The sequence below is a fragment of the Thunnus albacares genome, chromosome 9, assembly GCF_914725855.1.
Source record: "Thunnus albacares chromosome 9, fThuAlb1.1, whole genome shotgun sequence".
Classification (NCBI taxonomy): domain Eukaryota; kingdom Metazoa; phylum Chordata; class Actinopteri; order Scombriformes; family Scombridae; genus Thunnus; species Thunnus albacares.
The window spans coordinates 22,233,658-22,245,878 of record NC_058114.1 but is presented as its reverse complement, the minus strand read 5'-3'; the positions used below and the strand labels follow the sequence as shown (position 1 = coordinate 22,245,878).

General features: G+C 41.5%; 1 protein-coding gene across 1 annotated transcript in view; it reads left to right on the top strand.

The window, feature by feature from the left end:
- The window catches only part of sema6bb (sema domain, transmembrane domain (TM), and cytoplasmic domain, (semaphorin) 6Bb), a 126,638-nt gene that overhangs the window by 52,113 nt on the left and 62,304 nt on the right, over nucleotides 1-12,221 (top strand). The window contains exons 2-3 of the mRNA XM_044362155.1: nucleotides 6,235-6,362; nucleotides 7,807-7,921. Coding sequence (XP_044218090.1) covers nucleotides 6,254-6,362; nucleotides 7,807-7,921 — 224 coding nt within the window. The 5' untranslated portion in view covers nucleotides 6,235-6,253. The remainder of the gene's footprint in view (nucleotides 1-6,234; nucleotides 6,363-7,806; nucleotides 7,922-12,221) is intronic.

Genomic DNA, 12,221 nt, shown 5'->3' with positions numbered 1-12,221 from the left:
ATAAAAGGAATGCAATGTTCGAGGAACAGCAATGGTCCAAGTATTGACCCCTGAGGGACTCCATATATAAAGTCAACTTTCCTGGATATAAACCTCTCAAAAGATACAGAAAAAAAAAATCTTTTTAGATATGTTGCAGACAAGTACTCAACCAGAAGGTCTTTCCCGCTAGTCTACTCTTCTCTCACTGTGGAGATAAATCTATTGGCTCTGTGCTCCTTCTCTCCTCTGTTTCTTTGTCTTTCTATCTCTCATTCCGTACATTCTTTGGCTTCACTCTCTATACATCCGGTGTGACTCCCCCTCTGTTTGAATGCCTCAATTGTCTCTATTTCACCTCTGTTTCTCTTCATCACTCCCTGTAGTGCATTATTTTTGTCATTTTCTTTGTCCTGCCTCATCTTCTTCCCACTTTTCACCCCTTTTTTTTTATAGCTACTGTGTTCATTTCCATCTTTGCCTTAAATCCTCCCTCCTAGCCATCTTTCTCACGTCCTATTCTTCATTCCCTTCCCTCCTCACATTCCTGTCACATACAGCATCTTATGTTATTGCTGATTGAGGGAGATCCAAGCAGCATCAGGCTATCACCTGCCATTGATTCTACACACTCCATAAAGCAGCCTCTCCTCGCCCACTAATATGACAATTAGGCCAGTCTCTGGAAAATCCATGCGGTGTCTTTAAGTCCACATAAAGAAAATGGAACAATCATAAAATCCTCCTCTGCTTACTTAATATCCTTTCCCATGTACCAGCACAGTATCATGTTCTGAACTCTGAAGGTCACCCTGGTGATGTGGAACATTAAAAGCAGAGCAAAGTGTAGCTCACCCTTGTGCCAGTGACAAAGGAATATTTCTTTGAACATGAATGAAAAAGTTATTAAATGTTTTAAAGAATAAGCTCAAAGTCTTTTGGTAGTTTGTCTCTCTTACAATAACAAAGGTTATTAGAGCTTGAAACCCCTTAGGTTATTGTTGGCTCCTGTCCAGTGTTACAGTATCTCTTTTTACAGAACATTATTGGAAACCGTGTATTGAATTGAAATGAATCAAAATGGGGTTCTAGTACTACTATGTCATCTTCTACTGCTATTGTAGTTTCTTTATATATTACTAATACAGTACTACTTCTACTATCATAAAACAATGAGTGTAAGAGAATATTTCAAAAGTTTAAACCTGCATTAAGTGCTTTTTTGGCTACCCGGGGGCAGTTAAACACAGCATTGACCATCTTGTATGGTTGATGTGGTGAATGGCAAACAGCTGCCTATTCACACATCCAACAGACACAGAACTGTATTTACATTCATTTAGAAGGATCCTGTGTTTGGTGTTGTGACTGATCTTAGTCCGATATCCACTCTCCTTTTAACTTGATCTTGAAATAAGTGAAATAAGTGACTCTTCAGCAGTTAAACGCACCACTGTGTTTGCTAACTTTATCTGTTTGCTGGGCAGGTAGAGTTCAACATGTTTATCAGAGTTTTCGGCTGGAAATAGCTGCCTTTTGCAGCTGAAAACCGAGGTGATGAGAGCCATAGGAGTGAACCAAACCAGTAAAGTTGTAGGCTGGAAAACCAAAACAATTATCTAAAAGAAACTAAAAGTGCTCCATAGAACTGAGAAGAACTGCAAAGTTGGGTGATAATTCTTAGTGCATTCATTATTGGGGGTGCCCTCTTTCACGCCCATTGTCAATAAGATAGTATTGATTGTAGCACCTTTAAAATATGCACTACCTGCAGCACAAAAATATAATTTGCCTTGTAAAATTATGATAAAAGGATCTAAGTGGAAAATTGACCATGTTTGAATTGCTTCTTCAGCTGTACGGGCTTTTGAAGCTGCGCGACCAATGTGAAAAGGGATTATCATACCCTAATGCTAGAGCACTGTGTTCTACCAGTACTGATACCTCTGCATAATGCTTGACAACCACTCTGTTAAATATTTTAATCATAAATACCCTAACCACCACTGTGTCCCCATTAATGCTGCTCCATTTCATTACCATTTTCCCTATCCCTATTTCCCTATCTAGGGCATGCATAATCTCGGTTTTCTTTCAGCCTTTAGTCCAATTTTTAGTGCAAGTACCTCACGGCTGTGTAATGGAAACATTGAGAACGTACACATCGACAAGACTGGGGCTGATGGAGAGCAAGAGAGGAGCTAAGGCGTAACAAGATGGTGAGAGGGAAAAGGTAGAGAGACTGAGGAGAGGAGAAAAACAAGAGCCATGGCAACCGTAATAAGTGACAAAAGCATTTCAGAGCATATTAGCGCTTCATTTGATGATGATGTGTTCTATTTGCATGCAAAGTATCCAGGCCCCTGCAGCAGAGGGTCACCATCTCTGTATTACCGATTGCAGGCATTTCTCACATCTCTTCTTCGTCATCAAACCATTTCCTTTTCTCTTTTAAGCCTTTGTTCTCAGTGTGACTCGACTCTGTATCAGAGCAGAATCACTCCACATTAGAGCTTTACTAAAGGCATATACACACCATTGATTGGTGGAGATTTGTTATCTAAATTATCAAAGTTATCAAAGTTGGCCGCAGTGGTGATCACTCTGAGGTAGCCTTGATGGGATCCAGGGAGACATTACACCCTTTCCACCCAACTCCCCGCCCCTTTTATGGCAGCTAAATGATCTCTTAATGACTTTGTTTAGGAAGTTACCTGTCTAAACACTCGTAATCATATTGATCTGGAGTTGTGGAAATAGACAAATTAACAAGTCTGTGTTAATCCTGTTGAGGTGAATTGAGCATGGTGGTGAGTTCAGGAGTCTCGTTTCATTAGTAGTAAAGAAAAGATAGTTGGAGTAGATGGAGCACTAAAGCTCAGAGTGAAGTTTCATTTGATCGGCTCTGGTTTGCATGTTTCCCTCCGCTGTCGTAACCTGCTGTCTGTTAACCTGGCATCCAAATGAGGCTGTTGGGATAGTGCCCGAAATCAAGCTCAATCCCTGAATATGTCTGTCACAACACTGGAAACAGTAGTCCCCCACAGTGAAAGAACTGACACAATAATTTGCTGCTGACAGTATAGTTTTGAATGGTTTTTTTTATTTGTTTTTTTTTTTAATCCATGGAGCCTTCGCTGTATGCCAACTTCAGTATGCCTTCAGTGACATCTACTGCCATTCCAATTTCAAACACGGAGTGCCATAGCACCCTGGGGTTGAATATTTTGGATCAGTGTCCCCTTCAAATGGCAAAATGTATATGTGACATGCAGTAGGCCTCATTCAATGATAATGGCATACACTATTGTACAGCTTGTGCCATGCAGTAAGGCTTCTGAATGGACTCGGCTGCAGTCATTTGTCATAATTACAGAGATGCTTTGGCTCTGAACCATTTGTACCCCCACCCCCCCCCCACCCCCAACACACACACACACACACACACACACACAATACACACATACACACACTCGCTTTTATACTTGTATATCTACTTATTCTGCTGTCCCATGAAATTGTATAGCCCAGGGTGTCTAATTATACTAATCGAATGCGTACCGCCTGACATTTATTCATACATTATTAATAGCAGAAACAATAGAATCTCTGATTGGATACACTGACTTCCTGACTTCTCATCTTCGCTCTCTCTCTCTCCCTCTTACTGCTTCTCACTTATCTCTCACTCCATCCCTCTCTCTACCCCCGTGACCTCCTTTCTTCTCTCCGTGACTCTTTCCCCTTCACCTCCTGTAATTTTGCTTGTGGGTGTTGAGTAATTAGCATGCCTCCCACTTTTATTCTGATGTCAGAGTAGGGAATTTGAGAAATGTCCCATAAAGATTATGTGTCCTGATAAGGTTATGTCTGGGATTCCATTAAAGAGATGGGCCGCACAATGGCTGTTTGTATCCTTCGGGGGAGAGAGAGAGAGAGAGAGAGACTGTGTGAGAGAAAAACTCTGGAAATGACTGAAGAAAAGAAGCTGCTTCTATATTATTATATAGAGTACAACATGTACTCTGTGTTATACATTATGCTGTACTTTACTTAAGTCTGTGTTAATTTTACATGAAGATGAACCTATTGTTAATGACTTTACTTAATTACGAGATTTTACTACAATACGTTAGTTATAAATTCACACAATATGGTGAAAAGTATTTTGGCCTCTGTTAAAGAAAATCTTTAAGCGAGACCATGTACATTTTTAAAGAAGAAAAAACACATTGTTCTTAGAAATAAAAAGTTGAATTCATAATCCATAAAATACACCCTTGCTTAAGTCACTGTGCTCAAGGGTTTTGCCTCATCAGCGTTCCTAAAGTCTGGTATGACCAGTAGCCTCTGGTGGCAAATGATTGCAAACTTTAGATGAAACTGTTGTGTAACTGACATTACAGAGTCAGTTAGTGGGCTTAATGACTCTTCTCACTTATCATTATCCTGCAAAGTGTTAATTCATGTTAATTGTGATCACTATTAGCAAAAGTTAGATAGTTTTCTCACAGAATCTGATTATATTTCCCACAATAGTGTGATTTCAACTTTACTGCTACAGTCTGGGGAAGGCCCTTTCCTGTTTCAACACGACAATACCCCTGTGAACAAAGCAAAGTACAGCTAGGTTCCAAAATTTTGTGGAAAGCTTTCCCACAAGAATGGAGGCTTTATAGCAGCATATTAATGCCAGTGGTTTTGCAGTTAGACGTTCAACTAACAAATATGGGTTTAATGTTGTGGTGTCTACATACTTTTGGCCATGTAACCTTATATATTTTACCTTTAATTTTATTATATTATACTTTTACATTTGCGGTTGTTGTGTTGTGTGTTTTTCTCCTTGGATTTTTATTATAATGTGGTTACAACAAAATGTTATGTATACCAATAAAACCCTCAAAAATCGCAGTGCAGTTCAGCTGAAATGAACTGAACTAAGGGAGTGATTATGAGAGTCTAAGGGAGACAAAGAGGGAGGCTTGCATAGTGGATAGTACCGTACGTCCAGCACAGTCTTTTTGCATTGTTTCACGCACTGTGCATCTGTGACCACAGGAAAATGTTAAGGAGTTTTGCATAAGGAAATCCGACCTTGAGCATTCAAATGTGAGAAGTTGCAATTGTCCATGGCTGAAGGAGCTGCCAAAGTGTTTTGTGTTTGCAGCTGTGGCGATGGGAGTCCTCTCCACTTGATTTTCAAAGCAAATTACTCGATGGCATATTCAGCGTTAAACCAACAATGAGATGAAAAGGGAGTTATGGGGGGTTTTGTAAATTACATTATGTTTGTGAAATTTCTAGGAAAACACAATTCCATGCCAGGTTAGTATGGGGGGGGACTGATAGATAATTACAGATGGGGCAGAGTTGAAGATAGAAGAGCTTGTTGGATGCACATTGAATTTCACCACACACATGCTATGGCAGCAAAATTACAGTAACAGCATGCAGAGGTAGCTGCCAGCCCATCATGCCTTTTGAGGTTTGTGGCAGAAGTCAATAGTAATTCTGAGAGGATTTCTCCCACGAGGCAGAGTGCTGGAGTCATTTTCTAGATGGATCGTGTAGGCTAACTTAATTTGGGTATCATTTGTATTTCCACATGAAACACATCCGAGACTTGCATGTGCCTTAGCACCGCCTGATGAAAAATGCAGACAGTTTAGCTCCGTCAGAGAGGTGATTTGCGTTGCTGGCAAGCATTTAATTTAAGTAAACCACTCTTCTCTCCCTCTCTCAGTCTCCTTCATATGCTGTATAATGCTTGATGTGTGGAGTGTTATTTCGCCTCTCGCTCACTCTGCCCGTACAGACTTTCCATTCATCTATAGGCCATATCTTGCCCCCTGTCTTGCCACAAATGTCTCCCCCCTTTCTCCTCTTATGCCGCTTTTCTCATTCCTCTCAGATGTGTCATAGGTGGTGTGATGTTTGATGTGGTGATGTTGTGCCACAATGATCTGGCTGCATTCAGAGCTGACTGGACACTTCTCCCTCAGTGGATGACTTAATCCCTCACTCCAAGCAGGCTATTTATCTCCCCTCACATCAGGGCGAAGGGATAGAGATGCTCTGGGAATACAAAGATAAAGCGTCAGTCGAGAAAACCAGCAAGCGAACCAGTTAGTCAGTCCGTGATTGAGTGAGTGAATGTTTCTCAGTGTATGTTTATGTGTATGCGTGTGTCTCACTCCTCTGCCTCATTTAGCAACCACTCACTCCTTTCCTATTTTTTTTTTATTTCCACAGACTCTACAGTTCTGTTGCTATGGCGACCATGGCCCCTCCCTTCCTCTTCCTGCTGTGTTTGCTGCTCCGAACAGCCAGCTCGGCATTCCCTGAGGAACCGGGGCCTCTCAACTTCATCCCCACTGAAGGTACACTCACCTCTTGACTTTTCGCCGTTGCGTGCCTTTCTGTGAGGTCATAATGTGTGAGGTGCGGGTTGCGCCGTAACATGCAGAGTGTTGAAGTTAGGGTGGGAATGGAGGAGGCTTAGGGTCATGGTGTGGGCTGTTGAGGTCAGACAGGCTCTCACACAAAGGGTGTTGACTGGTGTCCAGGTCAGGAGGTGTGAGGTCGCACTCGGAATGAGAGCAGTGTGTAGGAAGGGACTCTCACATTCATGACTTTCCCACACACACTCAGACCCTCTAGAGACGCAGCTCCTGACACACTCAGACTTTTAGTCTCCATATCAGCTTGGCAGTCTCCAGACCTCGATTGATTGCAGTTCAATAATATTGATTGATGGCTTCCCAGCTGAGTCCAGACCCTTCTTGATGTATCAATACCAAACAGTTGAGCGTAGATGTTGTCAGGCTACTGAGAGCTACACTGGATCGGCTCAGTTTACAGCAGGTATGGCTTATAGTACAAAATACAGGCTCATCTAGATGGACAGATGGGACGAATAGAGGAAAGTGTGGAGGTGGACGACAAGGAGAAAAGAGAATGAATCACAGTGGGTCCCAAGATGGAGTGACATTTATATGAATGAAAGGAATAACAGGATAAGACTAGAGCATAAATGACTAAATATAAAGATGAATAAGAAGAGGAAAGATGAATGAACTATTGGGTGGGATATAAAAAAGTAATGGCAGAGAGAAGATGAGAGAATATCAGATGAAAATACTCTCTTGTTCACCTCAGTCAAGGTCAAAGACAGATAGCCATCCTGCTTTCCATAATAATTTATCTGATTTATATGTAACAGTTCTGTCTGCTTTTCTCTTCACTGCTGTTTTTTTTTTCTCTGGATCTTTGCACAACTGCTGGATGACATGACAAAAAGATGCTAAAAGTGCTCTGCTACTTTTATCTTTGATTTTTCTCCCTAAAGGCTGCCCATCCTCAATGTACAGAATAACTCTCTGGAACACTGTGAACATTTTGTTTTACCATTTTGATGTTTTTCAAGTATGTCTGTGTTTTTAAATCAGTTGGCAGAACTTGCCACAAAAAAAGCAGTGTGTAAATGAACAATTCATCAAAAGTTAGTTCCGATCAGTCAACAAACGAAACTTGTGAATATAACATTAGCATAGACTATGACGTCTAGCGCAGACATCTGAATCACTTTCAGAAGATTATTTTGTTTCTTGTGTCTTTGTGCTCTGCGCTGCATCTAATGTAGCAGAGATGTTCATGTTTGAAATGGCAGGTTTCAAATGTTGTCTCCACTTCACACTGAAAAGCTGTTAGGGCTGCTGGATTGTTGAAACAACAACACCAACACAAACCAAAATATACTTTTGGATAGATGGTTGTCAGGTTGGAATCAGTAATTATGTGTGTTTGCCTCTTACTCACTGACAGTGGTGAGACGGTATCCAGTGTTCCTGGGCCGACCTCACCGAACATGGCTGAGACAAGAGCCTCTACACATCCAGAGGATGCTCCAAGTCAATCGGACACTCTACATTGGAGCGAGGTACAACACACCCCAGCACAGCACACACACACATACACACAGACATACTAATGAACATATAAGCAATTCATTTATGACTATACATATAAATAAGCTTTGAGAAATCTGGGACCTGTGTGATATCTTTGATTGGTTACACCACACAAGTGCAAATATATCTTTGTGAGAGCCATTTTCAGCTCTGATATGTGCTAGAATATTATCACTACACTTGTTGCCAAGCAAAATAAGAAACTTTCATTGGACATTATTTTAGAGGTCCAGTGTGTAGGATTTAGTGGCATCTAGCAGTGGGGTTGCAGATTGCAACCAACTGAGTACCCCTCCCCTCACCCTCCCCTTCCAACCATGTAGAAGAATCTACTTGGCCGTGAAACTCGCAAAAAAGGCAAAAGGTTTGGTTTGTCCATTCTGGGCTGCTGTAGAAACATGGCAGTGTAACATGGCTGCCTCCATGGAAGAGGTCCCCATGTAGGATACCTATGTAGATATAAAGGGCTTATTCTAAGGTACTGAAAACACAACAATTCTTATTTTCATATGATTATACACTAATTAAAACATACTTATGAACATAATATTCCATTTCTGCCAAGTCTGTTCTGCTAGTTGCCACTAAATTCTACACACTGGTCTTTTAAGATAAAGTGTCTGAGCCCAAAACCTAAATTGACTGATAAAACATACCATCAGAGAAGTGGTATGTTGCTGCAGAGAAGTAAGTGTTCCCTTTTGAATTTATAGATGACAACAGGATTACATAAATATGTCAGTTGATTAAAAGGTTGGTTTGTTCAACACTTTGGTCAGCATGTCAACATGGTACCTGTGGTTATTTTAACATGCTAACACACTAATGTTAGCATTCAGCTCAAAGGAAAGCTGTGTGAAGTACATCCAGGTATTATTTACATCATAACGAACAAGGCTGTTCACTGTGGTAGTGCTGGAGAATCTGTGAGAGCAGGGGGTCCACATGCTAGCACACTCACACAAGCACAATCCTTGAACATTAGTCCAACCTAACCAAAGCCTTAAAGTTTTAGCACCTCTGTTTGCATTAATATTCTATTATACACACAAGAATTGGATCAACTAACAAATTAAATCAGGGGTAACAAACAAAATCCTGCAATATTCAAAGGCCCTGCACACACTTTTTAAATTATACTGCCTGATTAGACATCTGCTCAGGTTGAAGTTGTGTGAGAATAATGAGATGCCACAACACATTTACTTACAAGAATGATAAATATTTTAGTTGTCTCATCCTAACAGGAGGAACAAAACTAAACAGAAAGTCATGACCACATAGTCATGAGTGAAGGTCACCCAGACAGAACAGGGACTTGTTTACCAAAAGTATCTGAAGGCTAAGATGATGCCATAGCAATGAGGAAAATGTGAGGAAAATTTAGAGGTCAGCTGTGTGCATAATTAAAAACACGACTCTAACTGTATTACTAGCTAGTCACAAGTTATCATCCTCTGCTGATTACATGTTGATATGATCTTACAGACTTACAGCCAACACAGCAAACAGTTGCTAACACTAATTATATTACAGCAGATACTCAGACAGCATTTTTGTAACAAATCTGTTACAGAAGCTGAATCTGAAGGCTGATATTTGGCCCAGCACATGTTCTCTAATTTGGTCTCCATATGATGATGGTCCCCACATGTCTGTCAGTCTGGTGAATGTGCTGATCCTGGACAGTAATCCTGGTGGTCAGGAGGGCCAGACAAAAACGGCCTGCTCAGCTGCGTCAGGTTTACACTGTTAAACTGCTTGCTGCTCCCTGGAGCCATTCAGGAGCCGACCTGAAACAGACTGAGCTAACAAAAAACATACACCTCGAGATTTACTGCCCGTGTTGTCCAAAAATTAATTTAGCTTGAAACATGCTTAAAAAAAAGAAAGAGAGACACAGTCAGTTTCCACATATGGCGCTGGTTATTTTCTGTAGTGGCAGTCTCAAAGAAGATTGAAGTGGTTTCCAATAAGAGACGCCACTGTGGTCCAGGAAACGACCCAGTCCCTGGCCTCCAGCTGGTCTAACCTTACCGCTGAGACTTAGTAGTAAATATATCAAACTATGTAACATGGTTGCAGCCATTCTGTCTGCCCTGAGGGTCTATAAACACACACGTTCATGCAGCCTCATAATAAAACTGCTCACAGACAACTATGGCTACTGTAGTGTGTAGGTCTACTTTAAAATATAACCAGAGCCGAGAGGCAGTTTGAGAGATGTGCATTTCAATTTACAGCTGCAGAAAATTGTTACTCAATAGGAGAGGTTAACTGATATGAATGTCTCAGTCCACCGGATGCTAATGAAATGCTAGACTGACAGCAAGAATGGTGAGAGAAGAGAGGGCGGGTGTTGATGGCTGCAAGAAAGATACTGAGAAAGAGAGTTTCAAGAGTATATTTATATATTTCTTGTAAGTGGCTAATAGTGTTCGTGGCTGTCTAGAAGGGAACAGATCCATGCGAGTGTGTGAGCCAAAGACAGCGCAGCAGGGAGGCAGGGGTTTAAAATGTATAATGTATAAATAAGTACCTGTTTGGTGGCAGGTATGACTGCCAAAAGCTGCTACAGAGTGCACGGCCTGATAAGACGCTTCACTCATCCCAAAATCCTGTCACCATTAGCATAGCTGCTGCTCAGACTGCTAGCGCTGCTAAATCCCTGCCCGAAGCACCTGCTGAGAGAAGCTACCTCTCCCTGTCCTCTTTCCATCCTTGCTAAATGAAAGTAAACTATGTATTTGGCTGGTGGCAGGTGGAGTAAAGCTCCTTGCTGTGTTAAGCCCCATTTCATTGCTGTCAAGATGAGCAGCTGTGGATCCTGTGGTCTTCAGCCCTCAGATAGATCCAAAGGGCTAATCCACACAAATATAAACCAATTGGAGAGTGTTTACCTTTGGACATGATGACCAAAGGAACGAAGCCAACTCTCAATAAAGTCTAAGAGGTTTTTGCCATCTGTGTGTGTGTGTTTAGGTTTCACTTTAGCTGGAAAAGGAAAGTGTGCTGACTTCCTGCCAGGTTGGTGGTTTCTCAGTTTATTAGCCCACAGACACTGACCTCACAGGTCAGCAGGGGTCAGGCAGTGGCCACAGCCAGGTCAAATGCCTCATGGCAGACAGAGAGAGAGACGCACCGTTGTGGCAAAGACTGGGAAGCTCGGGAGTTCTAGCTGCCAGGCTGTTCAACTGAAGAGTGGCTGGCAGAGAAAGCTTAGCATGCAGACGAGGATAAGTATGTGGGGAGAGACATAGACACACAGGTGAAGACATCCCACACTGACACACAGCATAGTCACTATTTCCACACTATATACTATGGGAGTATAAAGCATACACTCAAATAATGTTACTTTAGAAATAAATAAATAAATATCAATAAGCTTTTCCAAACAGAACTTTTTTTGTCAAAAATGTTCCTGCAGTTGTCTCACCACTCTCTCGACAATTAGTTTTCTTTTTTTCCCCCAGCTTTCAGCAGCTCCTACATTTCTGTTGCATTGTGGAGCAACAACACCACAATAAATATATTGGTTTATACTGTATTGCACAGATCTTCAGATACATTGTCTCAGGTGTTTGTGATTTGATTCTCTTCATGATGGGTTGTTGCTGCCTGTGGCTCGAGTAGAGAGATGTTTTTTTCTTGGTCTTTGACCAAGATGTTTCTTACTCAATGAACTTAGCGCTGGTAGTGTGCATGATTTTACTACCTGGGTTTCAGTTTTGAGAGCACTGCTAACTCACTTGTTAGAATTAGCGTGAACTGGGACACGGCTACTTACTCAGGCATGTATTTATAGACACCCTGGTACTCACACAAATGCTACACTCTCCCTCAGTCAGCAGAAGTGCCAGGGTAACTGGGTGGTCAGCTCAAATCTTTCCATTTCAATTTCATCCAGTGGAGCAGCTTCTCCTTCCAGGCTCAGAGAGGCTCAGCACTGCTCACACTGAACCACAGTATGGCAGCTAGCCAGAAGAAGAGCAGGAAAGCTGAGAAGAAATATTGGAAAACTTGGAGGCTTAAGAGGTCTCGACCTTGAGTCTGCAGTTGTTTGATGGGCCAAAAGGAGAAAGTTCATGAGCTGGTCAAGGAAGAAATTTAGGAAATTTTGACAGTTTCTCTTGATTCTGTGTTGACTTTGCATTAGCCAGGTCAAAAAGGTTTGGAGAGGTTTAAGCAATAACAGCTCAGGCGTGTGCGTATGCCTATACACATATACATACACAAGGCCAAAGAGAAAGAAATAGAAGACTTTTG